General features: G+C 42.0%; 1 protein-coding gene across 1 annotated transcript in view; it reads left to right on the top strand.

The window, feature by feature from the left end:
• LOC137661610 (ATPase family AAA domain-containing protein 2-like) overlaps positions 1-22,454 on the top strand; it is a 61,799-nt gene that overhangs the window by 28,934 nt on the left and 10,411 nt on the right. The window contains exons 21-31 of the mRNA XM_068397216.1: positions 442-492; positions 1,196-1,320; positions 3,411-3,539; positions 7,334-7,455; positions 11,428-11,479; positions 14,311-14,397; positions 15,392-15,464; positions 17,938-18,051; positions 18,528-18,636; positions 19,637-19,738; positions 20,687-20,795. Coding sequence (XP_068253317.1) covers positions 442-492; positions 1,196-1,320; positions 3,411-3,539; positions 7,334-7,455; positions 11,428-11,479; positions 14,311-14,397; positions 15,392-15,464; positions 17,938-18,051; positions 18,528-18,636; positions 19,637-19,738; positions 20,687-20,795 — 1,073 coding nt within the window. The remainder of the gene's footprint in view (positions 1-441; positions 493-1,195; positions 1,321-3,410; positions 3,540-7,333; positions 7,456-11,427; positions 11,480-14,310; positions 14,398-15,391; positions 15,465-17,937; positions 18,052-18,527; positions 18,637-19,636; positions 19,739-20,686; positions 20,796-22,454) is intronic.

The raw sequence follows: 22,454 nt of genomic DNA, 5'->3' as shown, positions 1-22,454 counted from the left end.
AATAGGGGAGTGATAATGATAGATGAGTAGAGGAAAGATCATTGTTTCCTCACTTTTCCTGTGAAAAGGACATAAAAGAACAAGGGGACTTGGGTTTCTTTCAGTTAAAGCGCATGAGACGGTGTGAAGTTCCCTGGTCTCACTGGCATGCCTGGGAATTCTGCCATTGACTTCACCCGTATGCTTTGTGCAGTACTCTGTGAATACAAAGAATGGTGGGTTTTTCTGGAAGGCAAAAATGCAAAGTGTGTTTTAACCACCATTAAATGAATCAGAAAGCAGATGAGGTGTAAGCCTTTATGGACAATTTTTTCTTCAGCAGATATTCCCTTAAAATTGTCTCTTTTAACTCTGCCCAACACGTGTTTAGCTTTTGAAGTTTACAGCTTTATAAAAGACTTGAAGAAGGGCTCATCTCCAAACACTTTTCTGTTGTTCCAGAAGACCAAAATGAAGCAGAGAGGGATGAAGAGTCCCCAGAAAAACAAAATGGTAAGTGAAAGGTCAAACAGGTCGTGTAGCTCCTATTTCTTCCTGAGAAGAATGACACTATTCATTAGGTTTTAGCCTTCTTTCATTCCATTCTGTTATTTCCGTGGTAGCTCTCTGAAATCAGCACGCAGTGTTTCTGGCATAATGATGCTGCCCCTTTAGTTATGCTAGCCAAACTCATGTTTTTCTACAGCTGCTGGTTTTTTGATTCTGAATTTTGTTTTTCAAGTGGTACCTAATTGAAAAGCACTCGTTGACTTTCTCTTATTGTATGAGTATCTTCCCAGTAACGAGCAGCGTTAAGTTAAAAAGCTGTACTCCAAGCAGTGTGCACCCAGAGTCACACGTGGAATAGAAGACTTATGTCCTACGTTTGCAGTGTAAGATGTGTTTCCTAACCTAAATTACTTTGGAGTTTTACCGTGCAGTGCTGTAATGGCAACGTGACTATGTTTTTTTTTCCTGTGTTTACCCTGCCTTTTTCTCCAGTGCTTTTTTTTTTTGTGTCTGAATTTCTAATTTTTATGGAGCGGTGACTTTTGCCAGAAAGAAAGTAAAAGTCAAGCATTTCTCAGTGAAAAAATGGTAACAGTTCAGTCTCTGTCATTGCAGAGAGACACACTATTCCAGTACAGGATACTTCACTGATGCTGTGTTCCAGATAAACGGAAATCCTGACTTAAGAAATTTTGTGTCTTTCCAGATTTGGGGGTACACTGTGTGACTCGTGCAAGATGTTCTCGGCTGGAAGAGCAACGGGTGACAGGCGTCGAAAAAGCAACGGAAATTCCCACACAGCCAGTGACTGTGGATTACTGTGAGCTCCAAGTAAGTCTAATTTCAATTTTGTTCATACTGAAGTAGGATATTTTCTTGCTTACATGTACAGTTGTAAATAAAGTCAGCTGTTAACCAATGCCAATTAAAACAATTTACAGGAAGGATATGTCGCTTGTGAAATAATTCAACCTGTAACGGACTATGACTGCTGTGTTTCCGCACCTGGTGTAGACGGCTGTTCTTGCTTTTGGTGAACTGAATTTTAGGCGACTTGGTTCTCTTCCTCATTTCTAATTTAAAAGGGCCTGTTGAATTTTAAAATAGCCCGCTGCCAACCTGCTAGTACTGTTGGTTATTAATGTCTTAAGAGTTTCCCTGATGGATTTGGGGTTTTTGTTTTGGGTTTTTTTGCACGTTTTCAATTATTAGGAACCCGAAAAGGACCTTTATTTCTAGCAGTGATGCGTTTAAACCTTAAGTTAGCAGGTTCACATCAAGCTCATCATGGAAAAAATATTAATACCTACTTTTCTGAATCCCTTTCAAAATCCAGTGTTAAAATGCAGCATTCACACAGTTACAGTGTTGTAAGGGTTTTCCAGCCCCTCATAGGAGGCAAGTTGCTGTCCTAGGCGAGAGTTGGGGAAAGGGTTAAAACTGGGCCTAGCTGCAGGGTGTAAAAGAGGTTCCTTTGCATGAATTGGAGAGGTTGGAACAAGGACCTGATCTTCAGGGGATATTGCAGTGAGGAAAAGTAGGAAAATTGCTGGGTTGGAGTCCTGGACGTAGGCCAGTGCAGAGGAGGGCTGCTTTTTACCTGCCGTGATGAGAAGAGGGAGTATTACATGGATGTTTCCCCTGTGTGGGGAGAATGTGAGCAGATAGGAATCCCCTTTGGTGAGGCGGCTTGTCGACACAGTTTTTGTCCCATTTTTAAGCTGTGACCTAATTTGTAGAGGTGAAACTGACTTTTTAAAGCTGGCTTCCTAAGGAAGCAGGTTTCAGGGGGTTTTGTTGTTCATGTCTGCCTGTGTACGGAGAGAAGCCCCACAGGGTTTTCCTAGAGTCAGGGTGCTAACAGCATGTGTTCGGAAGTTATTGCCCACTGGAAACGGTATGGTAGAGCCCTTATATGTGTTTCAGCTTGTATATGTTTCAGCTATGAGGAGAGCTACAGTCATGAAATGTGTCTTCTAGAAAACTTGTTTCGTTAACATGGGTGCCGTTGGAACTAGCTGCTCATACCAGAGCGCCTCTTTGGAACTCAAGTGCGGTGAATCAATCGCTCTCGTGAGACCCCACCTGGAGTACTGCGTTCAGCTCTGGGGCCCCCAACAGAAGAAGGACATGGAGCTGTTGGAACGAGTCCAGAGGAGGGCCACAAAGATGATGAGAGGGCTGGAGCACCTGTCCTATGAAGACAGGCTGAGAGAGTTGGGGCTCTTCAGCCTGGAGAAGAGAAGGCTCTGAGGAGACCTCATAGCAGCCTTCCAGTACCTGAAGGGGGCCTCCAGGAAAGCGGGAGAGGGCCTTTTTACAAGGGCACGTAGCGATAGGACAAAGGGTAATGGTTTTAAACTGAAAGAGGGTAGATTTAGATTAGATATTAGGAAGAAATTCTTTCCTGTGAGGGTAGTGAGACACTGGAAGAGGTTGCCCGGAGAAGTTGTGGATGCCCCCTCCCTGGCAGTGTTCAAGGCCAGATTGGATGAGGCTGTGAGCAACCTGGTCTAGCGGAAAGGTGTCCCTGCCTGTGGCAGGGGGGTTGGAACTGGATGATGGGTTTGCTGTAGCAGCTACTCTATGGCAAAATGGATCGTGTCATTCCCTGCTGTTCTGGAAGCAGCTGATCCACAATTTTGATTGTTGCTGTAGTAGATCGATCAGCAATAAAGTATTGTCTGAAATGTAAGCCTTCCTTTTCTCTGAAGTATGAAAAATTACCTCATTTTCTCCAGTTAAATCTTGTGAGCTATTTAATCTGGTCTCTAAAGTGTCACTCATTTTATTTAACAAGGTAAGACAGCAGGATGGCACTTGTGGTGTTATTGTTTAGCTTCTGGAAACATAAAGAGCCTATGCAAAGGATCTGGCACTAGTCTAAACTTGCTGTTTCCTTTTTTTTTTTTTTCCTTCAGCAACTGTTGCATTTTGTTACTGTGATAACTGAGAACTTCAATGTATTTGCTTTGGAAAAACTACATACTCTTCTCAGCCAGTGCATTTACCAACATCGGGAGGATTACAACAAAACCGAATTAGTGAAGGTAAATTTTTTTTGTAGCACTTTCTATCACTGTCATGCACATGTGTGTTATGCATGCGTATGTGTGCACTCTGGACATCACGCTTATTTAGCATGACTCTTTACTGCTTAGTTGCCTGCGTTACAAGACTTTCTCATTTCAGCCTGGAAAACGTTTGTCCCTATTGCAAAACCATTGTTGTATTGGGCATAATTGTTGGCAGTTGCAGCAGGAAAAGGCTTGCACTTGAAGACAATGGGTGCACCCACACAGCCCTCTCAAAGCAGTTAACCGCAGTCTGTCAATAGTCCTTCTCCAGAACCTTTTTAAGGGTGGGGGGCTATGAAAGGAGGGCGCTTTTCTCAGCCTGTCGCTTCCTCTTTCTCCCCTTACAGGCAGTCAGACGTGGCAATACTTCGTATAGTAGTCATTCCATTCTTGAAAAGAAATGAAGTACGAAACATAACAAGAGGTTGAGACTTTTCTCTAGTCTCGCCATAATCTCTTCTTAACTAGCATGGCTCGAGCATCTGTAGTTTGACGTAAGGGGAGATTTCTGCCTGTGCCAGTTTAATGCTCATGAGTCAAATTCTCCGATCTCTTTGTGTAAGGGAGGATTTCTGAGCTGTTGGAACTCAGCAGAAATTTTCCAGAGGCACCCATGGTCCCAGTCAGGTATTCCCGGTATGGAGTCGATTTAGATAGGCTGCATATTCAGTCTTCAGATTCACCATCTGTGAATCCAGTTGTCTTTGAGATGCTTGTGCCCAAGAATAGATACAATTCTTTATGCCTCTCAGTCTGCCTTAAAAAAGAGGAAGCCTCTTCTCTTCATCCCTGGTCGTCTGGATCTCTTCTTCCGCATCTGATGGAGAGTTAGAATGGACGCTCCGTTCTGATTGTGCGACAGTGAGGATTATTTGGAATCGGGGAGGCCATTCCTGAAAAATGCGCCCTTCTCTCATCCAGTATAATGCTGTGGTTTAGCATGAGAAGGGTTTATTTCTGTTCTCTCAGGGCTTGTGAACTTGTGTGACTTAACTTTTAATGCTTAAATTAAAAGGGCCTTGATTTCTTTGGTTTCTACTTCTACGTTTAGCTTTAACAAAAAAAAATCCCCTATTCAGAGGGCCTGTGCAAGTCAGTCAGGAGCAGGCTCTACTGTACTAAGAGACAGACTTTAACAAGTAATTATTCAGAGTGCGGGAAATAACATTTCCAGCTTTTAGTTGTGGCTTCTCAGGAACTGTCTCCTCTTTCTACCTGTTGAAGCCACTGTTGATACAGATCTGCAGTCTCTTGATACAGATCCATACAGTTTCTCTAGACTGCTCTCTCTTTTGGCTGCCTAAGGATGCGTTTGAAGCTAGTGGGTATAGAAAGACATTGTGATGGTGGTAGCACATGTATTTGCTAAATATTACTAATAATTGTATGTATGTACAGATTCTTTCTTCTTTTATGAAGAAAGAAACAGGGTTCTTAAGCTTTTATTCATGCTGAATGATAGTTTGTCTTTTTTTCTTACTAGGAAATGAGGAAAGAAATTGCAGCCTTCGGTCATGCACAGTGATAGTTGATTTCAGCATCCTTCTGCCCTGTAATGTTTCCTTTTCATTGAGCTCTGTTATAAAGAGAATGAAGATTGCTTCTACGTACCTACTCATACATGTATTAAACAAATAAAATTTGTCTTAAAATTCCTTAAGAAAGCTCAAAGTCCTTTTATTTTATATTTTCGTCCTTTATATGTATTTTTATGTGACACACTGCTGTGATTGCCCTTGGAACACTGCAGATCTGAACACCTCCCAGATGATTTCGGTACCTCTCTTTCAAAGAAAACGATTGAAAACTTGATAAACTCCTATCACTGGCATATTTTTGCCTGTCATAAAATACTAACTTGAAACAAAGCAAGACCTACTCCTGTAACTTTCGAAGGTGAAGTTTAGTCTTGCTTGTCATAATGACAACCTTCTTGATACTGGGGAATAGCATTTTAATATAAACTGTTAGTTGCAGGTCAAGTGGCTTGTAGTTGAATTAAATTGTAAATAGTTTTCTAATTCCCTGTAGAGAATTGTATCTGTTTATTACATAAAAGTGAATATCTTGTTGGTGATGAATATATTTAAGTAAAAGCAAAGGAATACCCTGTTTTGAAGAGGTATGCCTCTTCAAACCAGCAGAGAAAATTTCTCTCAGTTAATTTGATGAGAGTTATTTTTTGAAAACTTGATAAGAAGATAGGCAAAGTTTAATTTTACGAGAATAAAATTTTATATCCCTTGCAATAAAATACGTGGCACGATCCATTGCTGTTATGTCACCTCATGTACACAACGTCTGCTGATACTGAATGCCTAACTGTGCAATCCCTCTGTGTCTGTTGGGTTTCTTCCGTATGTTTTAGTTTTCTTTTTTTTTTTTTCTTTCCAGTGTGTTTGTCCAAACATTTGTGTACTATGCAGAATTTTTTCTTCTATCTGTATTGTTTGGATGGGTATTATAAAAAATTGATCACCTTTTTTTTAGGTTTTTCTCTGCTCTATTTTAATAACAGAATAATTTTGATCCTTAACCACCTTACACTTAAAAACCAGCATGAGTCTTAAGACTTGAAAATAAGAACTGTTATATGAGCACCTTACCCCACTCTTGGTGTATTGGTTATACAGCCAAGGCAAGCACAGGAGGAAGAAAAACTATATTGAAAATTTACATTTTAATGTATTGTATTGCACTGCACATGTAATAACGGATTTAATGTCATTTTTCCTTAACTTGATCTCCACCTTGCCTGCTGTCACCGATTTTCGATGTGACCTGAGGGGTGGTTTGCTGACTGCATTCCCCAGGGTAACTGAAAAACTGACCAGCAGGAGTGACAGTGTGGAAGTGAAGGATCAAAACTTTTGCTCCTCAAGCTTTGATCAGACTCCTTCCTGGCCCTAGACTGACAGGATACTGTACCTATACAGTTCTTTTAAAAAACTGTGCTTGTAATTGTGTAAATCCCAGTGGTTCCCACAAGCCACATCTTTATTCTTCTTTCTCAGGAAAACAATCGTATTTTAGTGTCTGAACCGAAATGGCAAACAGTGATGAAAGAAAGAGCATGTAGAAATGCAACATTTTTGAGAAGTATGCAGCGGGCGCCTGAGGGAGACTCGCGGCAGTGAAACGGTTGGGGCCCCGAGAGCAAGGAGGGCGTTGTAAATACCTTAATTCCTCAACTATCCTGGGTGCTCAACTAAACAAAGGAAAGCCCTTTGAATATGGAGAGCGGTAATGGCTGTAAGATAAGGAGAGTGGGGGCGTGAGGGGGGGATGTTCTCACTTCGGAGAGAGAAGGGAGTTGCAACAGCTGCCTCGAAGGGCGCGGCCTACGTTGCCTACGTGATCCCCGGACTGAGTTTGCGCAGAAGCAGGGGTCAGTCAGCGCACCCAGACTGCCGGCCTTCACCTGAAGACCCGTGACGACCACCAGGGAAGATGACTGCACATGCGGAGCAGACATTTGCATATCTCATGGCTACGTAAATGAGTTCTCGGAAATCCTATGACTACGTATAACTTTATGGTATATAGTCTCTGAAAATCTGCCGAATGGGCGGAGCACTCGCGGTGGGTAATTCCCGGCGCTGCCCAGCGCTGCAATAAAGGATGCCTGCTTAATAACGCGCGAGTGTTATTGAGTTTTCTTTCGGACTCTTTACCCAGCCGCACCTCGCTCCCCACTGTGGTGAGGAAAGTTAGAAGGCAAGGGGGTTTGGAGATTTCCGCTGTTTGGCTCAGTTTTGGCGAGCCAGGCAGGAGACTCTGTCCGGCTGCAGGACCCCTGGGTCGGAGACTCCCTTGGCCGGCCCCGGAGACTTCTCCGGAGGGACTCCGCGATTCAGTGGATCCGTGCGGGGACAGACAAGGAGCACTGGTAAGAAAAGGCATTCTTTCTGTTGTTGTTTTGGGACCGGTCATTTGGAGCTACTCGTAAGTCGCGGTTCGCAGGAACCCCGGCGGGTGGCATACATTTGCGTGTACGATTTGCATTGATCGTCCGTTTAGTGCGGTCGTTTGTCTGTGCGTTTGTATTTGATTTTGGTTTACGTTTGCATGTACAGTTCGTATTAATCTTCTGGTTAGTGCGATCGTTTGTGGATTTGTTTGGTTTACGTATGCGTAGTAATACGTGTATGTTTGGTATACGCGTATTTGAAAATCTTTGAATAACCTTCGTCGGCATTTGTCATCTGGGGAGTAGCAGCTGTTGTTGTTAACTTTGTAATCTGTGCACCTTTGTTCGTCTCCCCGAGGTGTTTTTTTGGGGCGGGGGGGCGAATGGATGTTTGGAGGAACATTTGGATTTCACTTGACTTTGTATCTGAACTTGTATGATTGTGTGAGTGAGACGTACAAATACGTACGAAGCGAGTGCGGAGTCTGGATCCGCGGTTCTGTTATCCCGCGAGGGAAACAGCCGGAGGAGGACGAAGTGATTGATAAATGTGGGAACCTGAAATACTGTGGCTATAGTAGTTGTTAATTGTTGTGTGTGTGTGTGTGTGTATGTGCGTGTAAGTGTTCGGGCCCCATTGCCTGTCTTTGTGTTTTATAAATTTTTGAATGGGAAACCGACAGCGTGGAGTTTTGAAAAAGAGCCCTTTGGGCTGCGTTGTGGCTCAGTGGAAAGATATTGGGGGACCAGCTGGAGGAAGCGTGAGCCGTAAAACTTTGATAAAATATTGCGATCAGTGGTGGCCTTTATACAAATTCGATGCTGGAGAAAAATGGCTTTTTAACGGACCTTTGAGTTCTAATACTTTGTCACAACTTATGTTATTTTTAAAGGGAAGGAAAATGGGATGAAGTGGTTTATACAGATATGTTCTTTACTCTGCGGAATCACCCAGAGTGGCAAAAGGAGTGTGGAATTCTGGGCCACCCATACTGCCGGGAAACCTAGTCTCACCCTGTTACGGGAAAATAGTAACCCAGAAAACCCTCTAAACCAAATGATAGTTTAGAAAGCCGACATTGCTTTATTGCAGCGCTGGGTGCATGGGGGATCTCTCCTCCTAGCATGCACACCTAGGAATAAAAGCATACTCATTATATACATTTCAGAAAAATGAATATTCATATGATTCCAAGAAAAGGCCACCTATTCCAAGAAACTTATGCATATGCTAATAAATTATGTAATTGTCTTTGCGCATGTGTACTAAATTGGGGAAGGGGTCTTGGGTGGTCCCTGGGGGTCTCTAGTGGTCGCAATCCCCCCATAAATGTGCTTCTGCGCAAGTGTGGTTGAGGCCTTCTTGTTGACAAGTGCAGGTGGCCTCAAGGAGAAGATGTTGTCTGGTGCTCACTGGACTTATCTCTCCTCTGGCGCCAGAGTTTGGGAATCCAGTTAATTTAGACATCACAAAGTTGTTTTTCACAGTTCTGTTTGTCTTTGGCCCTTCTTTATAATTAGCAAGGAATTTACCAGAGGCCTTGGATTTTCTAAGACTGAGCACAAGCAAGAATCGTTGACGACTATAACACTGTTATCAGTCCCATAAGCAGACTCTATCTACAAAACATGCAGTTTCCTTCAGAACATGCAGTTATTCTGTGTTATTCTAGCTGAAAGGAAAATTACTGACAGAAAAGTTGATTCTGTGTAAAGGTAACACAGAGTAGGTCTTTTAGAGCCTACTCTGAGGCCTACTCTTGCTAAACCGTTGCTAAACTGCCTGGTATCAACCCCAGGCTCCCGTTAGGGTTAGGGTACAGAGAGCCACAAAGCCTACAGCTCCAGGGACACTGGGGCTGGCAAAGGCATGCTAAGGGGAGCACAGCACTGCCCCAACATTGATCCCTGCACACCTTTCGAATCTGGAGCACCCATGCTGCTGGGGACCTCTTCTGGTTTCATTGGGATTTGTTTTCAGTTTGTGGCCAGCCATGGTGATCGAGGTCCTTAGCAGTTAAATCCAGAGCAGCTGACCCACAGGTGTATTCTCTATCATTGACATCAAGCTCACTATAAAAGAGAGGGTTTGCTGGGAAGAGGGGGGCTATTCCTGATGCTGGCAGCATCTGAAGCAGTTTGAGCTGTCTTAGAAGTAACTGGCACTGAGGCACAGCTCCTCCTGGCACCCAGATTGCCAGTGTTGAACTGGATGTTTAAAGGAAAGACCCCATCTACGCGTCACGCAACTGATGCTACGTGGAGTAAGTGGGTTGCATTGATTACTCAGCCGGCCCGAATAGGGAACCTTAATCGCCCAGGAATTCTGGAAATAATCATGGACTGGCCCGAAAGCAAAGATTTTGGAATGTTGCCAGAGGAGGAGGTCACACGCGCTGAAGAGGCCCCACCATACAATAGACTGTCAGAGAATGAGAAGCATTGTGCCTTGTTCACCGCTGGATCTTGCCGCATTGTGGGCGAGCAGCGAAAGTGGAAAGGTGCTGTGTGGAGTCCTATGCGACGAGTGGCAGAAGTGGCTGAGGGAGAAGGTGAGTCAAGTCAGTTGGCAGAAGTACAAGCCATCCAGCTGGCTGTAGACATTGCTGAGTGAGAAAAATGGCCAGTAACCTACCTGTATACTGACTCATGGATGGTAGCAACTGCCCTGTGGGGCTGGCTGAAGCACTGGAAGAAAAACAACTGGCAGCGCAGAGGCAAACCCATCTGTACTCGTCCTCCTTGCAGAAATACCAATGTGAACAAGATCAACAGCCATAAAAAAGTGTATCGTGAGTTCCCTTTGGTTTCCCATGGATAAATGCCATCCTCTTGAAGGAAATCTTTTCATGTCCTTTCAAATGCAGTTATAAATGGAACGGAGATAGGAGAAAAACTCTCCTAACTAGATTTTAATCCCAGGACATGCCAGGTCAAGCCTGACTGCTCCTCGGAACCAATTTTGAAATAAGAGGTGGTTTTTTTTTTATGAAACAGTAAGTTTCGATGAAAGGCTTTGCCACAATAATTTTTCCAAAGGATGTTAAGCTCAAGTTGTCCACAAGAAAAGCGTGGCGGAGGAGAGCTTTAGCTTTGAAAGCTGTTGTTTGTTTTTGTTTTTTTTTTTTTTTTCTGAGAGCTGCTTGCTGGTGCAGAAGTGATTCAAGGTTTGCCTGCTGTTAGTTGCGACACTATCGAGTCAGGAGAGTTACAGAATAAACTTGCCTAAGTGAGGGAGAATGTCCTTCTTAGTTCAACATAGATGGTTCAGATAAATATGTTCTTATTTCCTTCTTTCCCTAGGAATTTTCCTCTGGCAAAATGGAATGTTTCGATGGCACTGTTTAAGATCGATGAGAAAAAACAGGCCGCCCTGTTCAGACTCTAGCTTTGACAAAAGCATGGAAATATTAAGTGAAAATGTCAATGGAAGACACTTTACAAGGTATTGTATTTGTAGATGTCCAATCTCCGTTCAATTCATAGAATTAAAAGTGAAAGCATGCAGAGTGAGTCCCATCATGATGAATGTACAGCTAAAAATCTGCGTGGGAGTATCGTGTTAGTGTCGGCGCCAGTATCTTAGGACTAGAATCACTCTGCTTAGTGAGTCTTCTGCTTGTATAAAAAACACGCATCTTTTCCCGACTCCTTTGAGATCTCTCCTCTGCTTTGGTTACTGAGATGTTGTTTGCACTATTGAGGCTTCAAGATTAGCAGGTTAGGAAATTTATGTCCTTATAGAACTGCCTGCGTATGGTACGCAGCAGACTTTGGATCTGAGTCCTTTGTGTGGTCCACAGGCTCTTCTTTGTGTGATGTGGAGCACTGGATTACAAACTTGGTCAGGTTCCCTAGTCTTGATGGGAAAAAATACGATACTTGGATACGATAATTCTAATAGAATAATTCTTTTCTCCCTTCTCTCCTCTGTCCTCTTTCTTAATGTAGGCAGTTGGCCAAGCCAAAATCAGACCAAGAAAAAAAGAAGAATATAAAGAAGGTAAGTAGTGGTAACTCCGTAGGATTCCTTTTTAGCCTGGTTTCTGAGAAGGATTGCGTTTGGTCACTGTCTTTTTAACTCGGCCCCAAAACCTTCTGAAGGCATCAATGAAAATGAGCTGAAGTTGTGAGACTAGATATCTCAAAGCTAATGAATTTCCTATGAGTTTTATGAAAGGAGGTGGGTGCAAATAGGAGGATATGCTATTAATTCCTTTCAGGCTTGGGGAGAACGCAGCATGAATTCCAGCCTGCTCTTAGGCACTAGAGAATCTGTTCCTTAGCTCGGGTTTCTTCGTGACGTGGATTTTCTGGAATCTGCAGGACACAAGTTAATTGAAATTCATTCTTGCAAATAGGAGGGAATATTGCGGTATTCTAACGTACGTGAGTTAAAAAGTAATTCAGTCATGAGACGTGCAAACTCAGTGCCGTGGGGAAGGTGCCACTGAAGTTCAGCCATTTACCTTGGAACCGCATCGCCGTGCTGAGTACACAAGCAGGCTCGGTGCCGTGAGGCCGCTTGCTGGCAGCTGGGAAAACCTCTGTTATTGCCAGGCAGTGTCCTGCCAGCCAGGGGCTGAACGTGGGAAGGGGCCTGAAATGCACTCTGTGTGTAGTAATTCGAGTTCTAGTTGTGCACTGCTTTCTCCCTGACCTCTCTTAACTGTTTTAATGATAGTGCAAGGAATGGACCCGTTGCAAAGGATGCTGTGTGGTAAATAGTGGGCAGATCTTTTTTTAAAGCAGGCAAGCGTTTGAGTTCTTTGGTATTTGGGAGTTTATCTTGAGACATTTCTTATCTTCTAGAGCTTTTGTGTCATGATGCAGCAAATGAAAGTGACGCACGCTTGAACAGCGTACTAAAAACCTGCATCTTAAGACAAGGCTTCCCACATAAACAACCTTAGAGAGAGAGATTTGTTGTTTTCACTTTTCCAGAAAGAAGGAACTGGAATAAACTTGCCTCCTGCATGGAGCAGAAGTTGCGTGTTTGTTTTCATCAGATGAGCTTTCCGGTCTATTAAAAAGCTATACAAGTCAGGCTTTTAAGTAGGTAGTTTAAACCTAAGGAATTTAAGTTGAATGCTGTGGTCATGACAATAACTTCTAATTTAGTATTTAAAGCAAGAAAACAATCCACTGCAGATTTTTTTTACATTTTACTAGAGCAACGGTGAAATAAAGGGAATAACACATTTTCTCTCCCAAAATATTTTCTATATTAATGCATTGCAGTCACCAGAACGCTGAAGACCAGAGCTGACGCAAAAGCTGCAGAGCAGGTCCATGAAGAAAATGGGGATTCGGAGGTCCGCCGAAGCTGCAGACTTCGACAAAGTCGTTACACCACTACAAATCAATCTATCTGTTTTGTTTGACAAACTTACAACAAAGTAAGTGTTTTGTTTTGTTTTGTTTTCATTATCTTGCGTAGCTACTAAAATGAGCCTTATTAGCAAGCCTTTGTGCTGCGGCACAATATTGGCTAGGGACTTTCTCCTTCTTTTGACAGCAGAGGAAGGTGGCAGTATTCCTGTCAGCAAGAGCTGAATGTATTCAGTGGTTAGGCTGAGTCTTCCCTATGTATACGGTCACGTCGTGGTCATAATGGCTGGGCGGCAGGTGCCCTCCATAGTAACAGTTCCACCAGGGTCGTGCAGCTTGGGACATTCGGGCTGTTGTTAGCAACCACTGCTAATGTTCCTTTGCTGTTGATCAGGTAGGGTCTCCTCCTCTGCCTGCGCCAGTGAGTCCTGTAAATTATTGCTAATATATTGATGTATGTAAGGTGCAGGCCTTTGTACTTTGCAGCCAAGCTGTTTAACCTGAGTGTTTTTGGAAATAGGTGCTTGTGGCTGTTTAAGACTTCCAGGTTTGAGAGTATGTGTGGGAGGATGTATTTGAAAGGTGCTCAATGTGTAAAGAAGCTGGGCACAGCCAATCTTTAAATTGGCCACTGGTGTCTCTGTTTTGGGATTGCCAGTTGCGGAGAGATCTTCATACTAGAGCATCTTCTGTGTGTGGGCTGAGTGGGTTTATGTGTTGTCTTGTGAACAAAAAATGATCACTTCAGGTTGTGACTTTCGGTAGATTTCACTTGCCCTCTAAATCAATTTTCTTCGCATCGGAAGCACCTTCGTTTTTAACTAACTTTTCTTCTATGCTTACAAATATTTTCATAACGCTCGGTTGAGTTCAGATACCGAGGACAGTTGGATACAGCCGAAGTGAAATAGTCCTGGTGTTTTTGCCTGTCTGTCCATGGCTTAGTTCTCCTTGTGAAGCCCAAATTGACATTGTTTTCTGAAAGGTTTGTGAAGTGTTAGCAGCAGTGGGATGTTTTTTCCAGCGTATCTAGTCATGGAAAACCAACACAAAACTTAAATTACAGTTAAGAGCAGAATAAGCAACCTGTTATCTGAGGAAGGCTGTGAACTAAAAATGACTTCACGCTATCATGCAGAGCAACTTAAGTGCTATTAAAAACTGCTGTAATTTCTTCCTGTTCTCTTACTATGATCTTCAGAATTCTTTTTCTCCTACTAAAACAGATTTTTGTTTTTACTGTGTTCAGTGAGAGGGGAAAATAAACCTGAAAACAGTGTATGCTTGCAAATCCTCAAACACTTGTTCTTAAATCTCTCTATAAAAAAAGTAAACATTTGATGTAATTTTTAAGTAGTGTTTGACAATTTGGCTAAGTGTCAATGACTCTTGCTTTGTGCATACTGTATTGAAGTGTCATACTGGTTACGTGTACTGCTTTAAATGTTTTTGTACTTGCCAATCTTTGCTGCTACATGTCAACTTTTTATCTTCGTACTACAGAAGCAGTCTTGGCAAAAAATGGATGACACGGAGAAGGCGCGTAGACGGCGAGTGACGCGAGACCTTAGGGCGTTCCACGGTGCAGAAGTAGATACTCATTTATTTTACTATTTCTATATGCGAGTAGTGTGTTTCACATAGGGAAAGTATTTAGTTGTAATTTTAATTTAGCTGAAAAAACTTCTTCCAAAGAATAGCGTAGTCTAAAATCACATTTGGTTTTGCTCTCTAATTCTAATTTACCATCTTACTGTTATGGTGGTGCTATAGATACACTCTAAGGGTGAAGGAAATACCTTCTTCGGAAGACATGAAAGAACAGTGATATGCTGAAATACATGAATACATGTCTTCTACCACGCTTTCTGAATTTCCTTATGATTTTTGAATGGACACTTTACAAACAGCTGGTTCAGGGCTTAGTTTTCACAGACAAATCTTCCTAAAAACTGAATTCATTGATGTATGCTTTATCTGTGTTTGTTCTTGTGCCAGCCTTGCCTGTGAGCTTAAGTAGTCCTCTGTCCCTAGAGGAGCTTGTGTTAAAATTATATACAGCAATCATATTTCCTCTGTCTTAATTTGCTCCATTAAATTCAGTTCTTCTACTGTCCCTTTGAAAGACAGCCACTTCATTTTTAAGCATCTTCGTAGCCTGCTTTCGCAGTTTTTTGTTTAGATCTGAATTCCTTTTATTTTTTTATTGAAACCAGAATTGTCCATAGTACTTTGTGTATCATCTCTCAAATGCCCGTATGAATTTTTTTTTGTCTGCTAGGAATCGCTTTTCCCTGGGTTCTGCCATACTCATGAATCACTAAGCTGTGATTAGTTGATGCACTTAATTTTGTATCTGGATAAGTATTTAACTCTCACAGGTATTCAACTGTATTGTAAAGAAGAAATTCTTGTTAGTAATCCTGGGTGCCATAACGATGTTCCTTTTCTCTCCTCCCGTACCTCGCTTTAATCTTTTGTGTATATGGAGTGCCTCGATAATGTTACTATATAGGCACCAAATAATGCCCGTGTCAGGTTTTCTGCATATTTGTGACTGATCTTTCTTGTTTCTTTTAATTAGGAGAACCTCGATAGGTACTCCCGAGGAAAGAAAGAAATGCAAAGAGCTGATGAAGAAATAGCTGATAATCAAGGTAGGCTAGTTCTGTTTTAAATTTTCGTTACTCTGCTCAGGCCAAAAGCATTTTCTTAAACAGTTGAGACGAGCTGAACTACTGAGTATTTTTCATCTGTTAAAAAGAATCTGTATTGCTGTTGACATTACAAGCCCTAGTGACAGATTCTAGGGCTGTACTGTAGTGAGCACAGAACAGGTATCCAGAGAAAAAAAAATGGTGCTTTTCCAAAATGCTTCCAAGATAAAAGGCAGCAGATGGCTGTGGACAGGTTGGAATACAAAGAAAGAGACGGTATTACTCAGAAAGAGAAAGAGTGATGTCGCTACAGCAGGAGCATGACAGTTTTCCGTTTTGAGCAGCACAGGGAGAATTTTCAGGAAGTAAGGTGGGCTGCCAGATGTGTATGGAAAGCTCCTCCCGAGCGTGAAGATCAGCAGGGGAGAAGATAGTGTTGTTCATTTTTGTGTTTAGCAGGTAGTCAGTGGAAGCTGCTGTGTGGGCCTTTAATTAGGAGCTGTCATCCCGGTACTGAGTGGGAAATAACACGAGGAGTAAGGTGAAATCGTAAAAGGCCGTATTTCTGTTTGAAGTGAGGGGCAAAAACTTTGAAGTTTTAAGGAGAATGATAGTTGTGATTAAGGCAGTCAGTCCAACGATCCTTGTAGGAGCTTTCTGGATGGAACAGAATGGGGTGAGACGGTACTTAAGGACAGAAAAGGATGATAGTTGAGCCGATGATCAGTGTTAGGTGATGATCAGTGTTAGGTTTTGTGATAGGCCTCCTCTGCCCAGCCACAACGGAGCTGAGAGAGACAGTGGCAGGAGGGGGAGCCCAAATAATACCGTGCCGGGCTACTCCCAGGGCCATCATCCCACCAAAGTCCTGTCTGCAGAAGTGCAGAGGAGCAAGGGGGTGGGGTGGGGTGCGTGTGCACAATAGCAGGCAGGGATGCAAATGAAGGACTCAAATCAAGGAGGAACAGCCCGCTTGTCTGGGTCCCTCCCAGGGCTGTCCCAGCAGAGCCCTCAGCCCCAGTGGTGAGGTGTGGAAGCCATCTGGATGAGTGATGTGGGGCAGCACTCCAGATCACTTTTCGGACGAAGGGGTTACTGCCTAGGGGTGGGACATACTGTGGGATGCAGGGGAAAAGCAGTTCACACAGGCCTTATTATGGGATCTTTAGGGCAGGAACCAAAGGCAGGACAAGGGAGGGGTTTAGGTGATGTTGGGAGAAACAAGAGTGGTAAAATAGAGAGGGGCAAGGGGAGAAAAAGGACCAGTCATGTGTAAATAGTTTGCTGGTCACTATGCTTGACTGGCTATGCCCTGCACCTTATCGCCTGTCTGACCATCAGAACTTGAATAGAGCTGAAGTATGCAATACCCAGTGAGGGCAGTATCTTGTACAGGTTACACAGACCGTGTAAGACTTGACTGCTGGCAATGGAGACTCACAAAAAGGTTCAGGCTAGATGTCCAGGTGTTACTGAGCACTGAGGTGATCTTGTTCTGAATCATGAACAGGCCAGAGAACAGTCTGTGGCCTGTTGTTAGTTCAGACCTAGCCTGTAGCTCCCAGGTGCGCACCTCGGTGATCACACCTCCTCATAGAGCAGCGAGAGAACACCTGGAGCCACAGGAGGAGTCCAGCCAGTGGCTGAGCTAAAGAAACCAAGGTAGGGCAAGGCACTAACAAAAAGAAACATGATCAGGTGTGCCAAGGGCTTTTGACTGGTAAGGGAGAAGCACAGCTGGCTCATCATTTGGAGATCTAGTTAGGAGAGCATCAGCTCAAGGCTTTAATAAGAGCAGCTTTAATACAAGGCGTGGGCAGTCTAGAGGGAGGAACTATATGGCTTGGTTCAAGGGTGTGGATCTCAGCATGTTGGGCAGGAGAGACTCGTAGAAAGGAGTTAAATAGTATGTTGAATGGGAAGGAAAGAGTATGTGGCAACTCATTTGTGGTCAAAGTGAAAACTCTGGCGTTTTCAATTAGGAAACTGATGGGGGCAGTTCAAACCTGTGACTTGGCAATTATTGCTTATGTAATCTGTGGCAGAACTAGGACTTGGAGCTAGATTACCATGCTTAGTCTTACCGCTATTATTATTTTAGTATTAGTACTAAAAACATTTCCTTGAAATGCTTTCTCAAATTAACAAGGAATGACTTTCTGAAATAGTGGCTTTCCTAGGAGCTGCATCTTAGTTAAGCCAGATGACAGAATTGTTGTTACTAAGACTGATGAGAAGTCACCCAGCAATTTCAGCGAGGACAGAACAATATCTATATATATGCTTCTCTGTGTTTTGTAATTTCTAGACTGTGTCTCGCATAAATTGGTCTTAAGGTTTTGCAGGTTTTGAGATCTATTGTGTCATTAACATGAAGGTAATAGTAAAACCTATAAGCATCTGTGTAGTGCATTTTGAATGTAATATAATTTGCAACAGTACTTAAACAGTTTGATGGTATGTCGCTGTACAGTAGTTTCATCAAAAGAAAGTAAAGCGAAAGAAGATGATGATGGTGAAGACACTCGAAAGCGTTACGCCTCCCGACAGAGGAAGACCGTTCAGCGCTATCAAGCTCCATTGGAAAGTAGGTTATATGCACAGTTTCTCTTAAGAGTTCATTTCTGGCATATAAGTGAGGGTTTTTTTAATTTAATGAAAATACGTACGCATACTCAGCTTCTGTTTAAATTTCTTACCTTCATTCTGCAAGTGAATTTTATTAAATGCACGTATCCTGTGCACATTATCTTTCTTTGCCATTTGGCATACTTATTGTTGTTTTTCACTTCAAAAATGACCTGTGTATCCTTGAAAGAATAGTAATTAAACAGAGTTGCTACTCTTACTCTCGTGGTTTTCAGTTCTCCTTAAAAAGCAGGTGTGTGTTCTTTCACTTCTCCTGTGCAGTGATTTAAAAAATAAATGTCACTGCCCCCAAATCACTTGAAACTTCCCTTGAAATTAGAGATGGGTGAAACAACACATTTTCTGCCTCTTTCACTGTCCTGCTTTCTCTTAAACTTGTTTGTACCATTATGCTAAATTCTTTGCTTTCAACAGAACCAAAACAACGGAAGAGACGTTTTTCGGGCGGGTCTTCACCTGTCGGAGAGAGAGATTCATTTAGAAGTGCTCAGTCACAAGGCTCTTGCTGCAAAAGAACTGACAGGTTGGTGTATGGTTAGCACTACTGATAAAGAAGAACTATCGCTATCAGTCATATTACTGAATAATGCTTTCAAGCGTTTTTGGATTGGTGGTAATTACAGATTAATAGTATGATTCTTGCCGTGGTAGTCTGAAGGTATTAAAAAACCAAATATTGGGAGAGGAGACTATGCTTTTTATGGGCCATTAGATTTTTAAAAAATGCCGTGTTTGTGGTCACTGATAAGGTGATTATGGAGGCTGTGGCTGAGACCGTGTAACTGAAATTCTTTTGTTCTGGAATTGTAGCCAGAATCTCCCTCTGAAAATCTTAGTCTGTTTAATCTTGAAGGATACGAATTATTTTCTCAAACGTGAAGATAATTCAGTTAGGGGGAGAGCCTGTGTGGAAGTTTTAGTGGATTCTTTCTTTTTAATCACTCAAATACTGATTCTTGTTTCACTTTGGAATCACTTCATGTTTCTGTATGAAACTGTCCTTAAACAAGAAAAATGCTAAATGAAATTATAAACTGTAAATTGCAATAGTAACGACAAAGGGGTTTTGGATCTTGTCAGCAGTTAGAGCATGGAGAGTGCTGTCTCATGCTCAATAGGAGCTCTTTGTTTAGCATCCTTGAAAGCAGACAGGTACGGAAGGAAGGGTTTTTTGAAACCAAATTTTAAATGAGTTGGAAAGGTTTCTGTTTCACAGAGCGGATACATAATGGTAAGTGACACGCGCTTTGTGTGTGTGTGAGAGAGAGAGATTGGACAAAACGAGTAATTTGTTTATGAGGTTTATTTGCAAAATAGTTAATCATTTTACCTTCCTAAGAACAATGAAATTTTGCCTCCACAAGGAAAATCATGTGATTTACCTTGAAGTCAGATTCATAAGGAGTACAGTGATTGGGAAACTGAATAGATCTCTGAGATAGAGTTCACTTAAATTTTGATATTACTTAGTGTGTACTTTAATTTTTTTTAGTTTTTTTACTCGTTTGTTTAAATGTTTGCAGACGGAGACGTGCAGTCCGCAACAGGGATTCTACGTCCTCATCTGATGACGAAGAGCGTTTTGAGACGCGTAGGAAGCGGAGCCGTAACGGAGATTTAACAAGGTTAATGAAGCTGGAGAATAGGGGAGGGAGAAATCTGCTTGGGAGGAGTTTGCATCTGCCTGACCGTGAAGTGTTATCCTCTTTGTCTTGTACAGTTTCTAAATTGTGACACTATTTAAAAATATGTTTTGGTACCGATGACTGTAACTGGACTCTCTAAAATGGGATTTTTAGAATTGATTTTTAATCTCTTTTTTTAATCTATCTAAAAATCCAGTTTTTAAGAGGTGGGGATGGGGGGACAAACACTTTTATGTAATTTTTAATGTAAAATTCTACTGCCTCTGTGCTTTACAGTATTTTATTCAGAAAGGAAACCAGCATAACATAAAATGTTATAAACAGAGGAAATGACGGAGGTTTTGTTACTTAACAAATGCTCTAGAAAAACCTTGTTGACAATGTAAGAAACAAGTTTTGAGCCAGATGTCTTTCAGACGTGTGTGTCTTCTGGCACATGCATCCCAAAGTCCTTGGGAAGGACCAGCAGTGGTGGGCGGCCTTTATAATGTTAATCCACACTGAAATTAGTATCCCCTTGGGCTGTAACTTTTTGAATGTAGAAGCAAAAAATCTTTGAAAGACATCAGTGTGTTTTGGGGGGTTCTTCCATCACACAAGTCAAGGTCGGTTCACGGTCTCCACGTAAGGAATATCTTGTTGGAAGCTTGCATTCATATATGTACTGTGTTGACTGGCACAGATATTCATAAGTGCTAGGAGTTGTCAAAATAATTATCTCCGTTTGATGTCTGGAGTGACCATTTTCCTTTATTTACTCATGGATATTAAATGTAAGACAATTGGAATGAATATTTAACTGCTTAGGAAGCGTATGCTCATTTATAAGGTCTTCTGCATTCCCTTGCCATCATTATGAAAGCAAAAATCTTGTAGCTGCATCTTAAGGTACAAAGTACCGTTCTCTTTCTCCTTCATTCGCATCAGGTGTCTTCCGCTAAACTTTGGGAAAGATGACTTAAAGGGAATTGACAAGGATCGAACGAAAATTGGAGCAAGTCTGGCTGATGTTCATCCAGTGCAAATCGATTGTTCGGTGAGTATTTTTAGTTGTGGCGGTGAGATGTTTCCAGTGTTTATGAAAGCTTTCAGTAACGTGCTGTCTACAGCTCCCTGGGTTTACAGTTTTCTCTCAAGCAGTTTGAAAATTGCCCAGAACATTTCCTGTGTGCTAGCGTATAATTTCTGATGGTACCTTATCGAGGTTGCAGCTTTCTTTAACATACAAAATGTGTTCTGTTGAATTTATCTTTAGGTACCGTTTGATGGTGTGGGTGGTCTTTCTGACCACATTTCAGCTTTAAAAGAGATGGTCATTTTTCCCTTGCTTTACCCAGAAGTCTTTGAGAGATCCAAAATTCAGCCTCCAAGGTAACAGACATTGTTTAAAACTAGAAGTTCTAACTCACCCGTTTTCAGGAGAATATTCAACTGAGGTATCAATATGTTACCATGCTTCAAAATTTTCAGCAGTGGTGATGGGTTTTTTTGGCAGTAGTAAAGTAATTTCTTAAAAACGGATAGCATATATATATGTTCAAAGGATGTACAAGTCAACTTGATTAGGTAATAAGCAGGAAGGAAGCATCTACTGGGAGTCAACTGTAATTTGTTGCTTGGAAGTCCAGTTCTCTCTCCCACCGACTTTTTTTTTTTTTTTTCTCCAGTGCTCAAGTATCAATTTTACAAGTGATAGGACTTGCAGCTAGAACCTTGCAATGTTTGTTGTGCTTGGGCTAAAATAAGAATCTGTCCACTTCTTAGACAGCTAAAGTAGTTCTGCGTTACGGAATGAAATTATTAGACATTTGTTAGCTTTATATATTTTTGGTCAGCGAAACTCCATCACGGTATATTGAAATATGACTTTCAATTCCTTGCTTTCGGTAACTTTGAAAGTATTACAAATAATGGCAAGAAGATCTTTCAGTGTTTTGCTTCTTTATTCATTGAAATCCTTTTTGAAACAGCAGTGTATTGGCTTTTCGAGTTGATGGCTGTATTTAATCTGGCAATGCAGAGTATCCTCCCAGCTTTAGACTTCCTCCTCATTTCTCATCAGCAATGGATGGTCTGGGACACCAAATCCAGTAACTTAAAGCTTTTTAAGGGAGAATGAAATGCTTTACTATCAAATCTTGCCTTTTGTGCAAATAAGAATGAATATGCAGTGTATCACTGAAGAATGACCTGGTGATTCATAAGTTAGCCCAGTCTCAGATTCTGCACTGGAGTTTGTTCTTGTTTGGCTCCGCTGTGCTGTAAACACCCCTGTTAGTTTGTCAGCCGTTTTGGAAGTGTCCTTCTGGGACACTACGATCTTTCCTCGAGGTTTTGTACGTCTGCGTTATTCTCTTTTTATTCATTTCATTTTCTGCCTTGTTGAATTGTGTAGGAACACAAAAGTTCTATCTGTTTTTGACTTTTCTCCCACATCAGCTGTTACTGCTGTATTCTACATGAAGTGTTTTGGTTCGGAGAGTTGTGTGTTTTAGGGATGGGGGTTATAATAGGTACTTCTCCGTGATGTGTTTTTCTTATGTGAATCTTCTTTTTTTAATTGCAGAGGCTGTCTATTCTATGGTCCACCAGGGACTGGAAAGACACTGGTTGCTCGGGCACTTGCTAATGCATGTAGCCAAGGTGACAGGAGAATAGCCTTTTTTGCGAGAAAAGGTGCTGACTGCCTGAGTAA

The sequence above is a fragment of the Nyctibius grandis genome, chromosome 3, assembly GCF_013368605.1.
Source record: "Nyctibius grandis isolate bNycGra1 chromosome 3, bNycGra1.pri, whole genome shotgun sequence".
NCBI lineage: Eukaryota > Metazoa > Chordata > Aves > Nyctibiiformes > Nyctibiidae > Nyctibius > Nyctibius grandis.
Note: the sequence above shows the minus strand (reverse complement) of the source record. Positions and strands in the feature narration are given on the sequence as shown.